This window comes from Mastacembelus armatus, chromosome 13 (genome assembly GCF_900324485.2).
Source record: "Mastacembelus armatus chromosome 13, fMasArm1.2, whole genome shotgun sequence".
Taxonomy (NCBI): Eukaryota; Metazoa; Chordata; class Actinopteri; order Synbranchiformes; family Mastacembelidae; genus Mastacembelus; species Mastacembelus armatus.
This window is the reverse complement of record NC_046645.1, coordinates 25,164,279-25,187,295: the sequence shown is the minus strand read 5'-3', so window position 1 is coordinate 25,187,295 and position 23,017 is coordinate 25,164,279. Positions and strand designations below refer to the sequence as shown.

The 23,017-nt window shown below is 44.8% G+C and overlaps 1 protein-coding gene across 1 annotated transcript; it reads left to right on the top strand.

Annotated features, from left to right (window-relative positions):
• Nucleotides 1–789: 789 nt before the first annotated feature.
• On the top strand, nucleotides 790–22,782 carry arrb1 (arrestin, beta 1). The gene is made up of 16 exons (XM_026299148.1): nucleotides 790–982; nucleotides 6,290–6,320; nucleotides 6,750–6,810; nucleotides 6,992–7,036; nucleotides 7,535–7,731; nucleotides 9,433–9,492; nucleotides 9,712–9,779; nucleotides 10,034–10,169; nucleotides 10,839–10,923; nucleotides 11,007–11,079; nucleotides 11,551–11,688; nucleotides 11,772–11,855; nucleotides 14,058–14,081; nucleotides 14,265–14,335; nucleotides 15,835–15,883; nucleotides 21,809–22,782. Exons 1-16 carry the CDS (start codon nucleotides 963–965, stop codon nucleotides 21,912–21,914), a joined length of 1,248 nt encoding a protein of 415 aa, XP_026154933.1. The 5' UTR covers nucleotides 790–962; the 3' UTR covers nucleotides 21,915–22,782.
• Nucleotides 22,783–23,017: the final 235 nt, after the last annotated feature.

Below are 23,017 nucleotides of genomic sequence, written 5' to 3'. Positions count from 1 at the left end.
GCTGCTACCTCTGAGTGAGCTAGACTAGGATCAGGAGCAGCGGAGTCCAGATTTTTAGTTTGAGCCATCAGGGCAGCTGTTCCCAGTTTCCAGCTGCAGGTTCTGCTGGTTTCTGTTAAAATCAGCATGACTTTCTGCTGCAGAGCTTGTTCAGAAAATGACCTGCATGTCGTTTAAAAGACGACGACGATGATGATTATGATGATGCTGAGTTTGTCCTGGTTGGTCGTGAGTCACAGAGACTGTTAAACTGTTAAAACTCATGATTCACTGTGTTTTGGTTGGAAATATTTTTTTCTTAATGAAGCAGTTTTTCTTTTTTTTTTTACAAACAGAAAACATTTAAATAATTTATTTGACATTTTATACAGTTAAATAAACGAAGACAATAACATTTCCATTACCTAATTATTCTGTAACCAAACATTTGGCCTCTAGTGTAAAATAACGTGTGTCCATTAACACTAATTAATACACAGACAAAAATCTATGAAGATTTAGTTACTGTACTGTAGAAATCAACTATTCTCAACTTCACAGTAGTTTCCTGATTTTCTGTGGTCACTGTAACAGAAACAAGAATATTCATGAAGGTCGGACAGAAATAAAACACGTCCTCTGGGTGTTTTTATGTTTTAACACATTTTACTGCTAATGAGCCTGACAGGAGAGAGAGGGGGTAGAGAGACATAGACAGTGAGAGAGAGGGGGATGGAGGGAGGAGGGTGAGTTAAAAGGAGGAGGAGTGGGGAGGTGGATTCAGTTGCTCGCTGGAGCGAAGCTCAGATGGAGGTTTTTCCTCCTGCTGAGGAGACTCTGACGGCATGACGACGACTTCCTGAGAGAGAGAGAGAGAGAGAGAGAGAGACATCCCCCCTCAGTTTCCACGGTGACGGCATCCCTCCATCCTCCTCCTCCTCCTCCATCATCTGGTCCGGCTGCTGGGGCTCGTCGTCGTCAGGATGGGAGATAAAGGAACCAGGTGAGATGAGCTGATGTGTGACTTATCTGTGCTGCAGCCTTTCAGCACAGACAGGTTGTGTGTATGTTGTAACGTTACATAAGGTTCAGTCAGATCCTCCATCAGCGTGACGTCTCTGTGAGCAGCACCCTCGTCCTTTCTTCTTTCTTTTTTTTTTACAGTGTTTTTGCATTTTGCCCTTATTCTAACATTCTGGAGGAAACATGGAGGTGCTCAGTGATGGTTCACTACTGAGAAAATATTCATCAGTTCCAGTGGTGGCACATGACGAAGTATAATTACTGTACTTAAGTCCAGTTATGAGGTACTTGTACTTGAGTATTTCTGCTGCTCTGTTCTGGTGCTGTGCTGTGAGTATCTGACAGCTTTAGTTACTGTGCAGTGAAAATCAGAGGTTTCTGCTGAACTGAGAGACCAGTTGGTCCTGAATAGTTTCTGCTGCTTCCAAAGATGAAGTAACTTGAAAAAACCCTCAGGTGACAGACACATAACCTCTTCATACTTTCACTACATTGTGCTGATAATGCTTGAGTGCTTCTACTTCAGTAAGGTTGTAACTGCAGGAGGATTTTCATGGGGTGCTTTCAGGATCTTTGGGTTTCTTCCACTGCTGCTGGTACCGGTCAGTCAAAGGAGTCGGCTCCATGACGCTTGTTGGGATTATTCCATTAATTTGAATTAAACAGATGTGATGATGAAGTGCAGGAGACATCAAGCCTGGGAAAGACCAAATATTGATTCTCGTGTTCTGGGCTGTTGTTGAACATAGGTCTAGCAGCAGCCAACGTTAGCAAAAGCAAAAACACATCATGAGGAGGCTGGAGGCATCAGGCAGCACCGGACTGGGCGCCCCTGGTATCTGACTCCTCTGAAGACCTGTCTGGATGACTTTGGACTGTCTGAGGCTGATAATCCTGTGACGTACTGGATGTGGTGAAATGAATTGTGGGAAAAAGGTCAGAAGCTGAGGATCTGATAACGTGACCTCAGCTACCATAAATATAGACCAAGTCTCCACAATAAACAATAGGCATGTTGATGTGATTCACTGTGACTTCCACTTCGTGTGGATCTCATTATCTCTGATACCCCCACAAGAAACCTCCAGAAATCCACTTAGATCCAGAGGCTGCAGATAGAAAAGATAAGAGCCTGCACACAGAAAGACCATGTGCAGTGAGTCCAAACAATGTTGCTTAAATATGTTTTCTCTATTTAGTTGATTTAGAGACTCAAGTCTGAATGAACTGTTCACACTGTTCCAGCTGATTGAGATGCTCAAACTGTTTTATTTGTGTTTCCGTCTTTAATCCTGCGGGTCCAGCCTCTTTGGCTGTGCTGAGCGACACACACTTTGCAGAACCTGGACCGTGGCTCCTTTGGAACCACACCACATCCAGAACTGGGATTTTTCTGCTCTGTGCTCAGTGTCGTCCTGGATCTGAGTGTTGAGTGTGTTTCTGGGTTTCAGGCCGGATGGTGTGAGTGTGTTGTGTCAGGAGAATATTAATGAGCTGAGTGATCAGTCAGACATACAGAGCAGCTCCGAGTCCACGCTGCTGCTGGAGACATTTTCTCTGTCAACACGTCCATGATCACGACTCTGGTTCTTATTAACAACATCCATCCTGCTTTTTCTAGAAACTTCCCTAAAAAACCTCTCTGGTTGGTTTTCAGTTTTTGGGTAGAAGAAACTGAAAAAACACTCCAGACTTTCTGAACTTTAATGTGAGTTTTTGATTTTAACTGCAACAGCAGAATTTCAGACACACTTCAGCTAATATGATAATTAAAAGCAAAGGGCAGCTTGACACATGAGGTCTGTTCATGTCGGTAAATGAGTGGAGCTGTTTGAATGGGAATCTCAGTTCCAGCTGTAGCTCCACACAGTCAAGCCAGAACACAGAGCAACGTTCCTCAGGAACCCTGAGCTGGTTTCCAGTCGCTGATCAACTATGACCTGCCTCCACATCACCACTCGTTTTTTGGAAAAAGGCTTTTTGACCTGAGAAAGCCCCAAAGCCTGGACGTCCGTCTCCCTATCCTGTCCTTACTGTTTCTCTCTAACAAAAGCAGCGGCTGTTTGTTACTGTCGCCTAGTGTTGACCTGTTGTGTCTCCTTTAAATCACTGGAAATGGTCCTGTAATTAAAGGACAGTACACTGAGTTACAGTGCAGTCGGTCTGTGCCAGGGGCCTTAAGCCCAGTCAGAGCGGGTTTGGATTTCAGTCCTGGATTTGACAGGAAGCCTGTGAAGCTGTCTGACCTTGTAGTCATGCAAGCAGCGTGTGCTCGACTGTTTAAAGTACTTTCAAACAACATTTTGATTTGATGTTAAGAAATACAGAATGTGCTATGGATAAATGATAGATCCATTCTGGAAAAGCTTTGGCTGGAATCCAGGACCAGAGCCCAGCTCTCACCTGCAGAAAGTCCCAGACAGACAAGAGACAAACAACAACCAGGGTCTCTCTCAGTCTGGGCTCTGTGGTTCTAAAGTCTATTTGTCCACCACTGAAACATCTGGACAGCTGCTGGACAGCTGCTGGACAGTTTGTCTTCACTGACTCTCTGACTGTTCATCATCAGAGCAAAGTTACTTTCCCATCAGTCTCTGCTGCACACAGTGGCTACTGCCACTTAGCTGACGGTAGCACCTATTAGCGTGATGGTTCTGCTTCTGCCGTTCAGACTCTTTGGTTGTCTTGTCATTTCTTCTTGCCCTCTACAGACCAGTGATCGGCCCTTGCACAGGTAATCAGCAGTGAATCACTGATGATTGAAACAGTCGTTAGCTGCAGCCCACAGATGTTAGCACTGTGTGTGAGCTGGAGGGTTTTCAGTCTGGACAGCCTGACGCTGGCACCCACAGCCCCACTGCTTTCAAAGAACCACAGATTGCCAACAATCAATCTTTGACTTTTGGCTCATGTTTATTTTATATCTCGTCTTAAAGCCTTTTATCTGTCATTTCAAAACCACTTTAATTCATCTTGTTGTTTCAGTGTTTGTTAGACCAACAGTCAAATGGATTGTGAAGAAGATTTAGCTCGAAATTTGTTTTCCAGTATCTGAATGAAGGTCTGTGAAGGCGTCACTGCTAGACAGAAAGTGTGAGTGTAATGTTTTGAAAGCAGCAGAGGACTGGGAGCCTCACAGGAAACCAGCAACAAACCACTGACGCCCAGTTTCACTCACAAACAATCCCATCTTGCTAAGAGATGAGGCTCCTGAGCAGAGATATTACATGCTGAAATGTAGACTGAAACAAGTTGAAACAGGCAGAAACAGGCTGAAACGGGTAGAAATAGGCTGAAACTAGTTTAAAACATAGAAACAGGTTGAAACAGGCTGAAACTGGTTTAAACAGGCTGAAACAGATTGAAACAGTCAGAAACATTTAAACAGGCTTAAACGGGTAGAAACAGGCTGAAACAGATTTAAAGAGGCTGAAACAGGTAGAAACAGGTAGAAAGTCTGTGTGTTTCTGGAAACTGCAGCTGTCAGGTGTGATACCAAGGCATTCAGGTGTCTGTGGGAGTCTCTGCTGTTTGGCATCGGGGGAGTCTTTGTTCAGCTCCAGGCAGCGAGTTCACAGAAACGAGTTATTGATCAGTCAGTGTTCCGTGTGTCATAGCGTCCTGATCGATTAGATGAGGGAGACTGAGGTTCACCTGCAGACAGAAACACATCCTGTCACTGCTGTGATTCACTGCAGGTCATGAGTCCCCCTCTGCTGTATGGGACTCGCTTCAGCTGAACTGTGGGTCACAGCTCCGTGCTCCCCTTTACAAATAAAGGTTGTGGCCTGTGGCTCTGCACAGTAAATGAACTGGTGCTTTTGTTGTGAAAGTCCCATGTTCCATCCTTCCTGAAGATGAACATGCCTTCATCCATGCAGGTGTCGTCTTTAGTGCGAGCGCTGAGGGTCAGACTCACTGTTTACAGCACATGTTGTCCTGGGCTGATGTGCAACATAGTGGGTGCAGGTCAAGCGCTGGTGCTGTGTGGGATGGAGTGGGGCTGGGATGAGCAGCACCTGTGGCTTTCAGTGGTTTCTCCCTCAGAAGGATGTTAGGATGTGGAGTCCAGGCTGTGGTGTCTGGTTTATCTAAAACAAGCACCTGAGTCAGCGAAAAGTCATGACCTGGATGTCTCGTAGTAACCGTGGCAACGCAGGCTGATTCCTGTTTCCCTGCTGCTCAAATCCAGATGAAGAGTCCCCTCCATCAGTCAGGGTTCAACCTTCCTCCACTGAGCCAATCACAGCGTCTGGTGTGACGTGTCAGGACAGTGCTGGATGAAGTGAGCGCTGATGTGTTTTCTGCACATTTACATGTCGACTCTGACTCAAAGTTGTTGTTAATGTTTTTAAGAGCTTAAGATTTTTAGATCGCAGAAATATGACGTGATCAAAACGAGTCTCCGTTCTCCCCTCTGCTCTCTGAATGAATCTTTAATCGTGTGGACGTCTTCCTCTTTGTGTTGTCGTCTCCTCAGCAGCTGAGACTAATCATTTAGTCTTAGTCTTTAAAAATCATGAGTAAACAGCTTCTACAAATAGCATCATTAAATGTTTATCATTATTAATTTATTAATAAACTCCCAATCAGCAAAATAAAAATATATTGATGAATCTAAATGTATTAAGTCACTAAAGTGGCATTTAAAAAATTTTTGTTTCACCTGATGTGTGTTGTGAACATGTGACTGGACTCAGTGAGGAGGTGATGGCAGCGGGTAATCGTGTACTGAGTGAGCTCCCAGGAGTTCCGGCGGTTTCCACTCACACAGCGTCCTAATGCTGCTGAGTGATGAAGGCTGAGAGCTAATGGAACCGCAGCAGCTAATTTATGATGCCATTACCAGAGAGGGGGAGGTCTGATGGTGTCAGACACCTCTGGACGCTGAGCAAACTGATGATGATGACGATGACTGACAGCTCCTCTCTGCTCATTTGAAATATTTGAAAAAGAGAAAAGTTTTGGAACGTGATGAGGAATCCTCTGGGGAAAAAAATGGTGCTGACAAGATATTTAAATAAATGTTTTAAATTTTTTTTTTATTTTGGAAGGTATTTCATAATTTATTAAAAATTAGGACCTTTTAAATAGCATCGTGGTCGCTGCTGCAGCTCAGACACATGTGGACTCAGTGTTTACTCTCTGCACTCTGTGTTGTACGCTAAAACCTTAACAATTCCAATACCTGCTTTATGCTGCAATAAGTAACATATTGAATCATTTAGTCTGAGGATAAAAACAGAACAACTTCCACTGATCTGCTTTTCTCTTTGTTGACTTTCAGAGTGTTTAAAAAAGCCAGTCCCAATGGGAAGGTGAGTCCTTTTATTTTAGTTTTCAACCTGCTCACAGCCTGAAGTGAAATGATTTCATCTTAGCCCTGGCTTCTAGAAAACTCTATGGATTCTAACGTATAATAATATTAATGGAACATTTATCTAGACACCAGAAACTGCTGCATAGACTGAAACGTTCATTTCTGGATACAATGAAAAATACTTTAAAACAGTTTGTAGAAAAATATGTGAACACCCAGAAAATCACATCTAATAAGCATAAACTCAAATCAGCTTATTGAAGGCTGACTCTGATTGGCTGAGACTGTACTAATGGCTGACTCTGATTGGCTGCTTGCTGTGCTAATGGCTGACTCTGATTGGCTGTTTGCTGTGCTAATGGCTGACTCTGATTTTGGCTGATACTGTACTGATGGCTGACTCTGATTGGCTGTGTTCCTCCCTCAGCTCACGGTCTATCTGGGGAAACGAGACTTTGTGGACCACGTGGACCTGGTTGAGCCTGTCGGTGAGACCAGTTTTTGCTCATTTAATTTGTTTGTTGTCAGAAAGTACTGGACTGAAGTGTCTTCTATTCCAGCCAATTTCACTTTGACGCTTGCTTAGTTTTTGAAATACAATATCTAAATAAAATAAGTTAAAAGGAGTTGTTTTCTTTTGTCTTTTGATTTTCTGATTTCTTTCTTCAGATGGCGTTGTCCTGATCGACCCAGAATACCTGAAAGAGAGGAAAGGTGAGAAAACCTACCTGCCCATCTGTCGGTGAAAAAATATTCTCATTGGTATTTAAACAAAACCAAAAACTTAAATAATGCGAATTTAGATATGAATATTTTTCATCAAAATGCCTTGCTGTCCTTTGGCTGATGTTTGCATTTTTGAAAATGTCCAGGGCTCTCCACAGTTGTGAATCTGAATTTCTGGGGAAACTTTACACACAGGGGTTCCTAATAAACCGACTGGGTCCGACACAGGGGTTCCTAATAAACCGACTGGGTCCGACACAGGTGTTCCCAATAAACCGACTGGGTCCGTCACAGGTGTTCCTAATAAACCGACTCAGATTAATCTGATAAATCATCTGGAGTCCTAGCCTAACAGAACTCTTTGATTAAAGGACCAGTCCACCATTTAGTCCTGGTAAAAAATACCTTCAGTATGTTGTGGTGTTCCTCAGGGAAGCAGAGGTTTTTAGTGTAATAGAGATTTTGCGTTTTTTTTGTTCCCGCCAGTGTTTGTGACTCTGACCTGTGCATTCCGTTACGGTCGTGAGGATTTGGACGTCCTTGGGTTGACATTGCGGAAAGACCTCTTTGTGGCGAACATCCAGGCGTTTCCTCCACTGCCGGAAGAGAAGAAGAGGCTGACTCGTCTTCAGGAACGGCTGATTAAAAAGCTGGGGGAGCATGCCTACCCATTCACCTTCGAGGTCCTGAGCATGTTTCATCTATGTCTGTCGACATCACATCAGCTGCTAAAACATGTGGTGTGAGGTCTCAGTTTAGAGAGGAGATCAGGGGTGCAGGCACAGCCCTGTGGTCGAACATGTATCTCCAGCCTCCCAGTTGGATTCTGCCTGGAGTTCTTTACATTTTCCACGTTTCCTCTGTCTCCACTTTCATCTGTTAAAATAGTATTAGACAGTAACACAGACACACAGAGACACAGTAACACAGACAGAGTAACAGAGTAACACAGACACATAGTGACATAGAGACACAGTGACACAGACAGAGTAACACAGACACATAGTGACATAGAGACAGTGACACAGACAGAGTAACACAGACACATAGTGACATAGAGACAGTGACACAGACAGAGTAACAGAGTAACACAGACACACAGTGACACAGGGACACTGACACAGTGACAGAGACACAGTGACACTGACACAGACACATAGTGACATAGAGAGACAGTGACACTGACAGAGTAACACAGACACACAGTGACATAGTGACATAGAGACAGTGACACAGAGAGTAACAGAGTAACACAGACACACAGGGACACTGACACAGTGACAGAGACACAGTGACACTGACACAGATACATAGTGACATAGAGACATAGAGACACAGTGACACTGACAGAGTAACACAGACACACTGACATAGAGATACAGTGACACAGACAGAGTAACACAGACACATAGTGACATAGAGACACAGTGACACAGACAGAGTAACACAGACACATAGTGACATAGAGACAGTGACACAGACAGAGTAACAGAGTAACACAGACACACAATGACACAGGGACACTGACACAGAGACACAGTGACACTGACACAGACACATAGTGACATAGAGAGACAGTGACACTGACAGAGTAACACAGACACACAGTGACATAGTGACATAGAGACAGTGACACAGACAGAGTAACAGAGTAACACAGACACACAGGGACACTGACACAGTGACAGAGACACAGTGACACTGACACAGATACATAGTGACATAGAGACATAGAGACACAGTGACACTGACAGAGTAACACAGACACACAGTGACATAGAGATACAGTGACACAGACAGAGTAACACAGACACATAGTGACATAGAGACACAGTGACACTGACAGTAACTGAGACACTTTGACACAGACAGAGTAACACAGACACACGATCTCACAGAGAGACACAGTGACACTGACACAGACACATAGAGAGACAGTGACACTGACAGAGATGCAGACACACAGTGACACAGTGGCACTGACACTGTAACACAGAGACACAGTAAAACAGAAATCCTTATTTGGTTGGGGCCATGTATCTTTGTACAAAGGCTTGTTGTTGCTGTTGAGTTGGATTCTTTTAGGAGGACCAGGCCATTGTCTCTGATATGGGGGTTGAACTAAATAACCAGTCGTTGAAAGTAACATGTTGATAAAAGATTATTAACGGGTCCTGACAGCAGGATGAGCTGTTGTTGGTCAGAGCAGCAAAACAGAGGCAAATGAGCACAGCAGGTGAAAAAGGGGCTGAAGGAAAGTGACACAGGTGCTTACAGTCAAGGACCATAAAATAAGTAAGGCCTGCATCATGAACTGTGTCTAAAGGAAATATTAGCCAACATCTTCAGCATCAGAAACATATTTGTCTTTCACGTGTTTTCAGATCCCTCTGAACCTGCCGTGCTCCGTCACCCTGCAGCCAGGACCAGAGGACACTGGGAAGGTGCTCAGTTTTTATGTTATTTGTAGTTTTCCTCTGAGATTCTTTCTGCTAAACTCATGTTCGTTGATGAGGTTGTGCAGTTGCCTGACCCCACCACCTGCACAGTGTTAACATTAATCCGTCTCTAAGTTGCTAACGTTTTCACAACATCCAGTGTCAGAAACCAGTCACTGTTTTTGCTGCTTCTTGGTGTCAGTCATTTTGTTCCTGTATTCTCAGGCCTGTGGAGTCGACTTCGAGGTGAAAGCTTTCTGTGCAGAAAATGCTGAAGAAAAGATCCACAAAAGGTAAAAGTGGGTCAGCTGCAGTCCAGCACTCGACAGAATAAGATGATCAGATGAATTATGGATGAACGTGAACTCAGTCGTGCATTAGCGACTTCCTGCACAGAAAGAGAGGACGGCTGCTGCAGGCTTCACTGCTGTCAGCGAACTAACCACAAAAAACGAATTTAAACGTCCTCATGGTCACAGAATCAATATGCACAGTGTCACTATGATTGAACGGTGGGATTAGTGTCAGTGTTGTGCTGCTGTTGTAGGAACTCGGTGCGTCTGGTGATCAGGAAGGTGCAGTACGCTCCAGAGAAACCTGGTCCTCAGCCTACAGCAGAAACCACCAGGCAGTTCCTGATGTCAGACAAACCTCTGCATCTCGAGGTCTCTCTGGACAAAGAGGTGACGCTGAGAGTCAGTTGAGCTTCCTGGGGGTTAATGTCAAAAATCAGGTCACAAATCACCAGTTCCAGTTTCTCAAATGTCAGTAATTTGACATTGTATTTAATGTGACAGTAAATTTAATATTTAGGGCTTTTAGGAGACTTTAGATTATGTTTTCTTGGGCTTCAGGGGTAAATTATGAGACTTTCCACTATTTTCTGATATCAATAAAAATGACTGTCAGATATGTTGATAATGAAAATTGTTGGTTACAGACTCACAATTTTGGGATGAAATACGTCCTTACCTGAAGTTTTCTCTCTGTTAATAATTTTACACACAGAAAAATCTGTTTGATGAAACACAAAGCTTTAATACGTCTGAGGCTGTAGTCCCTCTTCGACACTGGGGCCACAGGGACCTGACATAGTTGAAATTCAGCAACGCGTGATGTAGTAAATGTCAGTTTTGAGATAAATGAAATGTTGTAGACCTTTATGATGATCCAGATGTTACTGGTCCTGGTCCCTGAGTGATCAGACACCGAGAATGAAAAACCACTGAACTGAACCATTTTCCTGAGATAATGACACATTTAGATCAAACTAAACTCTGACACCCTGAGAGAAGTAATGAAGTCCTGATAGTGAGCAAATCATCAGAGACCATGTTTGTGTTGTCCCTCAGATTTACTACCATGGGGAGCCCATCAGTGTCAACGTTCACGTCACCAACAACACCAACAAGACGGTGAAGAAGATGAAGATTTCAGGTATTTCCAGACAGCGTCTTCTGTGTGTCAGTGGATCTGTGCACCGGCTGTGTCTTACATTGTGCTGCTTTGTGTTTCCACAGTGCGACAATACGCAGACATCTGCCTGTTCAACACGGCTCAGTACAAATGTCCAGTGGCCACCGAGGAGTCAGAGTAAGGGCTCTTTTCTCACAAAGTTCCCACAAAACTGTCTCACAACAGGGTCCATTCAGTGACTGCTTTTCAGCTCTTGACTGGATCACATGATCTTCCTCCATAGATGGAGCTGCTGTTAAGGCCTTTTTGGTGTCCCGTTTCAGGACATTTTGACAGAACAGAAACTAATAATAAGAAGCTATGAGTTATTATTTACTTTCTGCTGAGCCTTGTTGCTTTATGACAGTAGAAAAATGAGAAGAAAACAAAAGTTGTTTTGTGAGGTGTTTATATCTTTAACTGAAGCAGCAATGATTGTCTCTGTTGTTAAGTCCATAAAAAAGACTAAAACCAATAAATGACAACTATCTATAAAAAAACTGATTCAAATCAACTAAACCATAAAGTAAAGGATGCTGGTGATGAATTCAGTCAAAATGAGCAATATGTCTCAGCTCATATTGCCCTGAATGTATTTTTTTTCTTCAGTGATGTTGTAGCTCCCAGTTCAACCTTCTGCAAGGTTTTCACCCTCACTCCTTTTCTGGCCAACAACCGAGAGAAACGAGGCCTCGCTCTGGATGGGAAGCTGAAGCACGAGGACACAAACCTGGCTTCCAGCACACTGTGAGTGCACCAACACACATGATGCCTTCCAGGCCTGTAGGAAAGTGGGAACTTCTCTTCTCAGACTTGTCTGATCTGAGCAGGTTAAGAGACGGAGCCAATAAGGAAATCCTTGGTATCATCGTGTCATACAAAGTCAAGGTGAAGCTGGTCGTGTCTCGAGGCGGGTGAGTACATAAGCTTTGTTTCTGTCTCAGTATCAGCTGAGAGGAGCTAAAACAAAAGTTGAACTGAAATTAAAATGACAGTTTAGATTTTTTCCCTTGTCTAATTACTTACAGACACATAATTACTAAGAAGAATTTCACTCTTTTTTTTCCAAAAACAGTTGGTTTGATATTGTACCGAGGTGACATCAGTGTGGGCAACAAATACCACTGATTTGTTGCACACCTCAATTCTAATGGTCACTCAAGAACCATATGTCCCATCTGCAACCTTGATACAATACTCTGATTTCATACATTATACTTCATTACTACTTTGAGTTACTAGTGATTGTTCAACATTTTGACTCTGTGCATTAATCTAGGACGTTTGTGTGTTACTCTGTCTGTGGGTGTTACTCTGTGACTTATATGTTTCTTTGTGTCTTATGTTACTCTGTGACTTGGTTCGTTATTCCTACTTCATGCATCACTCTGTCTACATGTTCCTCTGTCCTTGTTGCTACGACTTTGTGTGTTACTATTACATTACTCAGACTTTCGTTACGTTACTGTGTGACTTTCATATGTTACTCTGTGTATTACAGCTGTGTCTTTTGTTCATTTCCCTGTGATTTTGTGTTACTCTCTGTCTGTGTTACTCTGTCAGTGTTACTGTGTGTCCGTGTTACTCTATCTGTGTGGCTGTGCTACTCTGTCTGTGTTGTGTCTGAAATACTCTCTGTGTTACAGTGTCTGTTACACTGTCTGTATTACTCTGCCTGTTACTCTGACTGTGTTACTGTGTCTGTTTCTGTGTCTGTGTTGTGTCTGTATTACTGTATGTTACTCTCTGTGTAACTTACTGTGCCTGTTTCTGTCTGTGTCCATGACTGTTACTCTTTATGTCTGTTATTCTGGCTGTGTTACTCTGTGTCTGTTACTGTGTCTGTGTTACTCTATGTTACTATGTGTCTGTGTTACTGTGTGTCTTTGTTACTCTGTCTGTCTTACTCTCTGTGTTACTGTTACTGTCTGTTACTCTGTGTCTGTGTTACTGTGTCTGTATTACTGTCTGTGTTACTCTGTCTGTTACTGTGTCTGTGTTACTCTGTGTTACTATGTGTCTGTGTTACTGTGTGTCTTTGTTACTCTGTCTGTCTTACTCTCTGTGTTACTGTTACTGTCTGTTACTCTGTGTCTGTGTTACTGTGTCTGTATTACTGTCTGTGTTACTCTGTGTCTGATACTGTGTCTGTTTCTGTCTGTTACTGTTTGTTGCTGTCTGTGTTACTGTGTCCGTGTGGCTGTGTTACTCTGTCTGTTACTGTGTCTGTTTCTGTCTGTTGCTCTGTTTCTGTCTGTGTTACTGTGTGTCTGTTACTCTGACTGTGTTACTGTGTCTGTTTCTGTCTGTGTGTCTGGGTTACTTTATGTCTGTTACTGTGTCTGTTTCTGTCTGTGTTACTCTGTGTCTGTGTAACTCAGCGTTACTGTGTCTGTTTGTGTTACTGTGCCTGTTTCTGTCTGTGTTACTGTATGTCTGTTACTCTGTGTTACTCTGTCTGTGTTACTGTGTGTCTTTGTTACTCTGTGTCTGTGTTACTGTCTGTCTTACTTTTACTGTCAGTTACTGTCTGTGTTACTGTCTGTCTTACTCTGTGGCTGTGTTACTGTTACTGTCTGTCTTACTCTGTGGCTGTGTTACTGTTACTGTCTGTTACTCTGTGTCTGTGTTACTCTGTATCTGTTACTCTGTGTCTGTTTTTCTGTGTGTCACTGTGTGTCTGTGTTATTCTCTTTTTCATGTTTTTCTGGGACTTTGTTTCCTTGTGACTTTCGCACATTATTCTGTGATTTTCATATTTGTGTTACTCATTTTTAAAACATTACTCTGACTCTTGTATGTTGTCCTGAAGTGGTTCGTTCCTGTTACTTTGTGTTACTCTGTGATTTTTGTTTGTTACCTCGTCTAATACCTTGGACTATATCAGTATTTCTAAAAACTTACAAAAAAGAAAATTGTCACATGGGCTGAATTGTTATTTTATTCCATGTTATTGCCCAAAGGGCCTGAGACATTAGGATCCACTGTGTTAATAGGGTGAACAGAAAACGTGAGGTGAAAACTGATCTTGGCAGTTAATGACATCAGTAGAAACACTGTGCTGCTGCTGCTGTGAAGCTGAAGGTGTTAAATTGTTAAATGTTTATTCATTTCAGGCTCCTGGGGGATCTGGCAGCAAGGTAACCTTTCACAATCTGTCTCATCACTGAGATAATCTATGAACACACTGAAACAAACCACACACTGGGATTTACAAAGGTCACCTGAACATCTCACGGTGGCAGTAGTCCAGTCATACTGATACATGTCTGTATGCTGTGGATTATTTGTGTTTTAATGACAGGCAATCGTTTGTTTTTCAGTGATGTCTGTGTTGAGCTGCCCTTCACACTAATGCACCCAAAACCATTAGAAGATTCCATCTACAGGGACGGTAGGTCGTGTTTACAACATGTTCATTCTTCCTGCATATCTTCTGTCTGCCTGGACACAAAGGGAAACTCAGTAAAGTCACAGAAAAAACACTGAAGGTTTACAAGTAACAAATAAACCTGTGCAACAGGTGATTCAGTGTGTGTCACTGAGTCCAAATCCCATCCAGAGACCGACAGCACCAATGAATTTGGTGTCCTAATGTGTGTGAACCCAGAACCTGGTTCAGCTTATCGGTCTGTGCCGTAGACCTCCATTGTTGTCCAAAAACTATTAAAAACACAGCAGGGAGCCACACTGCTGACCTGGCTCACATGGTTCTTCCTCACCAACAATGGGAGGCCTATCTTTTTCCAAAAGACAGCAGTGGAGGTCTACAGTTGCCACTTGGGAAAAACTGATTTGGGAAATGATTAGGCTACAGTAGATGTGAACAGAGTTTGTATTTAAACATGTCTGACTTGGCAGATGCAGTCATGTTTTTTAGTGTTTTCTTATTTTTGTTTTCATGCAGCCCTAAGGTGGTTTTCATAGTCGCTTCAGCTCTAGTTCAAGTGGTTTAACAAAAGTGTTGCATTAACCCCCCAAGACTCGGAATCACCTGCTGCCTCCAGTTTGTCAGGAGGCTGGTTATCAACTGACATGTGGAGGGTGGCACATGAGTTAGGTCTCTTTGGATGAAGGATGTCTGGGATGATGGTGTTGAATGCTGAGCTAGAGTCCACAAACAGGACGAGTGCAGGGCCACTGGGGAGTCCAGGTGTTGCAGGATGTAATGCAGTGCCATGTTGACTGCATCCTCCACTCACCTGTTTGCTTGGTAGATGGAGGGAATCTTAGGAACCAGGATGATGGTGGAGCATTTTTAGCCGGAGAGGACTGCACCCAGCTGGTTAGCATAGACTTTCAGACAGGAGGGGGGTCACACTAACTGGACCTGGTGTTTTTCTGGTCGTCAGTCTCTGAAAGAGGGCACAAATACCCTTTTCACAGGTAGTCAGGAATGGGAGTCCAGACAGGGAGGGATTGGGACTCACTCTTTGCATTACATTTTTACACAGATTTCCATAGTGGGAGCAGCTGCTGGTGGTGTGTCTGAGGGGAAGAGGGTGACACTAGGGTGACAGTAAAACTTGTTCAGGTGAAAAGCAGCTGGACAAGCTCACATAAGAATATGTATAGTTAGTACTTCTAGTACATACTTGATGCAGATCCAAGTGGAATCTATGGACCTCACCACAAACTCAGTTTCGTCCTCGGTTTGAAAACACACTTCGTGCAGTGGTTGCAAAGGATCTGCATCCAAGTATAAGAAGCTAATGTGGCCAATGTGTTTATGTTAGCCTGTCCAGCTGCTTCTGAACAAAAATGACTGATGTCCTAATGCAACATTTTTTTCAACTCCTTGAATTAAAAGTGAATCTTGGCTGCTTCATTTCTCAGCCACTGTGACAAAATCTTAAAACCCTGTCTCATGGCCGTCACACGTTTCTCTTTCAGCTCCAGATGAAGCTCCGATCGACACAAACCTGATCGAGTTTGACACAAAGTAAGCAGCCGTCTCTTCCTGTCTGTCTCCCTGCCTCTCCCTCCTCATCAGCTTATCCAGATGCTCCCTCTCCTTTGTGATTTGATTGGCTGTGCTCTGGTTTATGGCTATGTCAATAACCTTGAAAGAGGAGAGGGTTTCCCCTCCGCCCGCATTAACAGTGATGGACTCGTCTCCAGAGTCTCAGCCTTAATGCGTCTTAATGTTTGCTGCTGTGTGAGCTGCAGGAAATGGCCTGTAAACGGGAAACTCATTCTACCACAGGCACAGTCTTGAAAAAAGATTGCTGTGAGCAACTCAAAGTAACGCTGCAGCTCCCACGCAATCATTTCACATTTGTGTGTGTGTGTGTGTGTGTGTGTGTGTGCGCGCGTGTGTGCGCGCGTGCGTGCGTGCGTGTGTGCGTGCGTGTGCGCAGGTAATATCCAGTAGATCGTACCGGGATAAAACAACAGAACAGTTGCCCTCGAGGATCATAGGCTGGGGCCCTCAGTTGATCTCATAGAGATACAGACCTGTGCCACTATTTGAGGAATATTGAATATTTCTTTTTTTTTTTTCAGAATCATAATGACAGTTGCAGTTACCAAAGACAACTTTCCTTATAAAGACAATTTTTTTGAGTGATAATTTATATCTTTCAAAAACAGTCAGTATTTCTGGTCTTTCTGGAGCATTTAACAAGAAGAAGAGCTTGTTGAATTACAGTAGCAACATGACTCTTGTTTTAATGTATCATGCCAGACATAGCACAATAGGGCTGATTTCCACAGGTCTAAATTTATGAGCACATCTGTATGTGCGCATATCCATACATATATTAATACATATATTGCTAATCATGGATGTAAAAAAAGTACTTCAGAGAGATGAGAAATACACATTAATTCAATTCAATTCAATTTTATTTGTATAGCGCCAAATCACAATACAAATCATCTCAAGGCACTTTGCAAAAACAAAAAATCCAACAAATCCCTTTTGAGCAGCATTTGGCGACAGCGGAGAGGAAAAACTCCCTTTAATGGAACAAAAAACCTCCAGCAGAACCGGGCTCAGTTTGGGCGGCCATCTGCCTCGACCGGTTGGGGTGAGTGGATAGAGCAGAGAGAAAAGAACAACAAATAGACACTGCAGGTTGGTGGGACCAGTAACTGCAGATCAGCGATATACAGCTCCAGGACCAGGGACACCTGCAGAAGGTACAGAGAGAGAGAGAGGGAGAGAGCACAAACTAGGGGAGAGAGAGAGCACAAGGTTAGTGACATTCAATGGTGGAATATACATGTGAGGGGGGAGGAGAGGAAGAGAGGGGAAGGGAAGGGAGGGGAGGGTTAGGGTAGGGGAGCTCAGTGCACCGATGGTCCTCAGGCAGTCTAGACCCATAGCAGCATAACTAAGGGATGGTTCAGGGTTCGGTCCGTCACCTAGGACCTGTTTGCCTTGGTAGCCCCTGCGAGGGGCATATAGCCCCGGACAACAAAAGCGGTTCATAAACCCCTTATGAAGCAAACAACAAGGACTGTGACGTCGCCCGGCACCCTGGAGCCAGGCCTAGGTTCCGTGCCCGTTGGCGAGCGCCTGGTGGCTGGGTATCCCCCATGGGTCCCAGTCGGGCAAAGCCCGAAAGAGTGACATGGGGCCGCCCTTCTGTGGAACCACTACCCCCAGGAGGATCCATAAGGGGCCGGTGCTGTGTGGATTGGGCAGTGGTCGAGGGCAGGGACCTCGGCGACCCGATGCCTGGATGTTGAAACTGGCTCTAGGGACATATAATGTCACCTCACTAGGGGGGAAGGAGCCTGAGCTTGTGGGGGAGGCCAAGCGGTACCGACTAGAGATAGCCTGGGCTCTGGAACCCAGGTCCTTGAGAGGGGCTGGACTACTTTGGAGTTGCTCGCAGTGAGCGGCAGCAAACTGGTGTGGGCTTGCTCATAGCTCACTAGCTCAGCCGCCACATGTTGGAGTTTTCAGGTTGGAAAAGGGTCGTTTCCTTACGCCTTCGGGTCAGGGACAGATCTCTCACTGTTGTTTCGGTCTATGGGCCAAACATCAGTACAAAGTACCCGGCCTTTTTGGAGTTCGTGGGAGGGTACTGAAAGGTGCTCCTGCTGGGGACTCCATAATTCTGTTGGGGGACTTCAATGCTCATGTGGGCAGCGACAGTGAAACCTGGAGGGGCGTGATTGGGAGGGAGGGGCGTGATTGGGAGGAAGGGCCTCCCTGATCTGAACCCAAGTGATGTTCTGTTGTTGTACTTCTGTGCTAGCCACAGTTTGTTCATAACGAACACCATGTTCAAGCATAAGGGTGTCCATCGGTGCACATGATACTAGGACATCCTAGATCGACCTCCGGCCTAGGATGTCCTAGTATCACCAGACCTCCACCAGACCTCCGGCCTCGATGGTCTGTCATCTGACCTTCGACCGCATGTCTTGGACACTTGGGTGAAGAGAGGGGCAGAGCTGTCAACTGATCACCACCTGGTGGCGAGTTGGATCCGCTGGCAGAGGAAGAAGCAGGACAGACTTGGCAGGCCCAAACGTACTTTGAGGGTCTGTTGGGAATGTTTGGCCAAACCCTCTGTCAGAGAGGTCTTTAACTCCCACCTCCAAGAGATCTTCAACCAGATCCCAGGGGAGGCTGGGGACATTGAGTCCGAACGGACCATGTTTTCCACCTCCATTGTCGACGCGGCGGCTAGGAGCTGTGGCCACCGGGTATGGGAGGAGTACATTGAGGCCATGGAGAAGGACTATCGGTCGGCCCCAAAGTGATTCTGACAAACCATCCGCCGCCTCAGGAGGGGGAAGCAGTGTTCTGATGGATGGAGGCTGATCCATCCATCACCCAAGCCGAAGTCACTGAGGTAGTTCGGCAGCTCCTCGGTGGCAAAGCACCGGGGGTGGATGAGATCCGCCCCGAGCACCTCAAGTCTCTGGATGTTGTTGGGCTGTCATGGCTGACACACCTGTGCAACATCGCGTGGCATTCGGGAACAATACCCCTGGATTGGCAGACCAGGTTGGTGGTGCCTCTTTTTCAGAAAGGGGACCAGAAGGGTGTGTTCCAACTACAGAGGGATCACGCTCCTCAGCCTCCCAGAGAAGGTCTATGCCAGGGTACTGGAGAGGAGGATCCGGCCGGTGGTCGAATCTCAGATCCAGGAGGAACAATACAGTTTCCGTCCCGATCGTGGAACACTGGACCAGCTCACTACCCTCTTGAGGGTGCTCGAGGGCACATGGGAGTTTGCCCAACCAGTTCAAATGTGCTTTGTGGACTTGGAGAAGGCATTCGACCAGGTCCCTCGCGACATCCTGTGGGAGGTGCTTCAGGGGTATGGGGTCCGGAGCCCTGGTGGCTATCCGGTCTCTGTACAAACGGAGCAGGAGCTTGGTTTGCATTGCCGGTAGTAAGTCAGACCTGTTCCCAGTGCACGTTGGACTCCGGCAGCACTGCCCTTTGTCACCGGTTCTGTTCATTATTTTTATGGACAGAATTTCTTGGCGCAGCCAGGGGCTGGAGGGAGTCCAGTTCGGGGACCACAGGATCTCATCTCTGCTTTTTGCAGATGATGTTGTCCTGTTGACTCCATCGAGCCAGGAACTCCAGCGTGCGTTGGGGCGGTTTGCAACCGAGTGTGAAGCGGCTGGGATGAGAATCGGCACCTCCAAGTCCGAGGCCATGGTAATCAACTGGAAAAAGGTGGCTTGCCATCTCCAGGCCAGGGGAGAGATCCTGCCTCAGGTGGAGGAGTTTAATTATCTCGGGGTCTTGTTCACGAGTGAGGGAAGAACAGTACGTGAGATTGACAGACAGATCGGGGCATCGGCAGCAGTAATGCAGTTGGTGTACCGGTCCGTTGTGGTGAAGAAGGAGCTCAGTCGAAAGGTGAAGCTCTCGATTTACCGGTCAATCTACATTCCTACTCTCACCTATGGTCATGAGCTTTGGGTCATGACCGAAAGGACTAGATCTCGGATACAAGCGGCTGAAATGAGCTTCTCCACGAGGAGGAGTCAGCTGAGGATGCTCGGGCAAGTGTCCAGGGAAAAGGAAGTCTGGGTATCCCTGCTTAGGCTACTGCCCCCGCAACCTGGCCCCGGATAAGCGGAAGAAAATGGATGGATGGATGGTTCAGCCCTAACTATACGCTTTGTGAAAAAGGAAGGTTTTAAGTCTAGCCTTAAAAGTACAGAGAGTGTCTGCCTCCTGAACCCAGACTGGGAGCTGGTTCCAGAGGAAAGGAGCTTGAAAGCTAAAGGCTCTGCCTCCCATTCTACTTTTGGAAACTCTGAGAACCACAAGTAGACCTGCACTCTGAGAGCGAAGTCGTCTATTGGGATAATATGGTACTATGAGGTCTTTAAGGTATGAAGGATCTTGATCATGAAGGGATTTGTATGTGAGAAGAAGGATTTTAAATTCTATTCTGTATTTTACAGGGAGCCAATGAAGAGAAGCCAATATAGGAGAAATATGATCTCTCTTGCTAGTTCCTGTCAGGACTCTGGCTGCAGCATTCTGGATTAACTGGAGGCTTATTATGGAGTTACTGGGACATCCAGATAGTAATGAGTTACAGTTATCTAGCCTTGAGGTAACAAATGCATGGACTAGTTTTTCTGCATCATTTTAAGACAGGATGTTCCTAATTCTGTCAATATTGCGCAGGTGAAAGAATGCAGTTCTAGAGATTTGTTTTATGTGTGAATTAAAGGACATGTCCTGGTCAAAAATAACTCCAAGGTTAAAAGACACAAAGTCATTCCAGACATAAAAAAAATAATATATACTTCATCTAGCCTTCAATTGCCCTGGACCCCCCAGAAAGAACTGGAAAATGTCGAGGAGAAGGACATCTGGACTGTTGAACCGATCCTGCTCAATGACATCTGAAAACTGATAGTTTATGGAAGACAGAAAATCATGTGAAAAAAAATTGTCTATAAAAATACACAAATGTACTTCCAAGGGATGAAATATACACAAAAGTACTTACAAAAGATTAAAAAGACAAAATGACTTTACTGATCAAAATATAAAAAAACCAAAGTACTTTAAAATGATGAACATAAGCAGATACATATGATATTTATGATTCCTGATCGGGGGGGGGGGGGCTCTGACAGAATAGCCACAATCGCTAATGAGAGCGCACAGTTCGGGCTCGCAAACATGACAGCACATTACAGCATTTGTTCGAGACAAATGGAGCATTTAATGTTGAATCACAGCAGCTTCCATGTTTGTGGAATCACCAGCATGAAACTGTTACTACAAACATCAGCTGTGTGCTCTCCCAGTCTGGTCGAATTGTCCAGTGCAGGGGTCACCAACCCTGGTCCTCAAGGCCCACTGTCCTGCTGGTTTTCCAACTATCTCTGCCCTTCCAACTGCCCTTCCAGTTTCTGATTGACTGAACACACCTGATCCAGGTAATCAGCAGTGTGTAGGGCAGGGATATCTGGAAAACAAGCAGGACAGTGGCTAGACAAGATCAGGGTTGGTAAGCCCTGTTCTAATGTTTATGAGGATTATAATGTTCGGTTGAAACTGTCCTTACGTCTGAGGTCTCCCACGTTTTTTAAAATTGTGAAGATGTGAAGATCGTGTACGGTGTAGCCAGCCTAAGATGTAGCTGTAGTGTTCAGTTTTTCTAGCCTTTGCCGTAAGTGAGGCCAAACCCGTCTTTATATTTCTCATTACAAGATAAAGCCCAGACATAAAACCGATATTCATCTTCTCACCTGTCTCCCGGGAACCCAGAGCGAGACAAATCTAATTTAGAGACATGAATGCTCTTGTGGCTCACTCGCCTTTCCGTCCTGAGTTTGTCCCAGCTTGAACTCAGATCAGATGGTCTCATGGTTTACTTTTCAGTTAAATTCTTCTCCTGTCCTGTTTTCTTTCCTTTAGTGACGACGACATCATCTTTGAAGACTTTGCTCGCCAGCGGCTGATTGGGGCGAAAGATGATGAAGACGAAGAGCCAGTGGACTCGCCCAAATTCAATGACAGATAAAGGCGGCAAGCGTCACCACCGTCACTGCTGCTGCTGTTGTTTCGCTGCTGTTTGTAGTGTGGAGCTACCGGAGGTCACCTATAGATCAAACCACAGTCTGGACACCCTTTAAACACTAAGTGGTGCCGTGTTTGTGTTATCGTTCATCTTCGTCCTCTCTCTGCGTCCTGCCGGGGGGTAAAAAGTTAGAATACCACAGCCTAGACGTCAGTTGTGTTTTCAGACAGTGCAGCTCCCCACTTCTTCACCAGCCTCTGACACACTGAACCGATGGTCTCGTTGTCGTAACGCTGGTTGGTAGCATGCCTCCATTGTCACTCTGTTCTACACGTTTCCATTAGGGACCAAACATTGTGTTGAGATTAGCATAGATGTGTCGTGTCAGAAGGTCTTCATAACCAACAACACTGCCAACTTTGGTTGATCTGCAGCAGTTCACCACTCAAGCCACAACACAGACTTCAGCTGGCAGAGGTTTTAGTCAATGGATCATCCACAATCAGTGTGTATGTAACCGAAGCCCCAGAGCATGAAGGCAACATGAGTAGTGGCCTGCAAGATGTCCCGACTGGCCGACACGACCTGATACTGTCTGAGGAGCCTCCGATCAGCTGATGAACCGGTGGCCAAGTTTGCATGAAATACATCAGTACATTCCAGGATTTCCTAATGTAATGAATTATTAACCTTTATAGACGATGGGCCTAGCTTTTGTTGTTTGATGCTGTAAAGTTTCCATCTGAATTAAAAATTTTCCTCCAGGCAGCTGCTGGTTTCACTTGATTTCCACGAAAATCAACTTGCAGAGATGACACAGGCTGCGTGTAAACCTCAGTGTTTTGTTTTACGTCCAGACCAAAAGGAGCTGGAAAAAAAAACAAACTCTCAGAACAGTTTACGGTCCTCAAGTTTTCTGATTATTCTGTACTTGATTTAGTACAGATACAGATTTAGTACAGATTATACTGAAGTACAGTACAGCAGTGATTACGTACTGTACTTCAGTACTGTACTACAGCACTAGTATTAAAACATATCAAACATGATGATCATGATGATGACAAAAAATCAATGTATCTGCTGTTTGAAAATCAAGCCCCAAA

Coding starts and splice junctions, on each gene's coding strand:
- arrb1 (XM_026299148.1), top strand. CDS start 963: ATGGGAGATAAAGGAACCAG. Junction 11,080..11,550: donor GTGGCCACCGAGGAGTCAGA/GTAAGGGCTCTT, acceptor TTTTTTCTTCAG/TGATGTTGTAGCTCCCAGTT. Junction 15,884..21,808: donor CTGATCGAGTTTGACACAAA/GTAAGCAGCCGT, acceptor TCTTTCCTTTAG/TGACGACGACATCATCTTTG.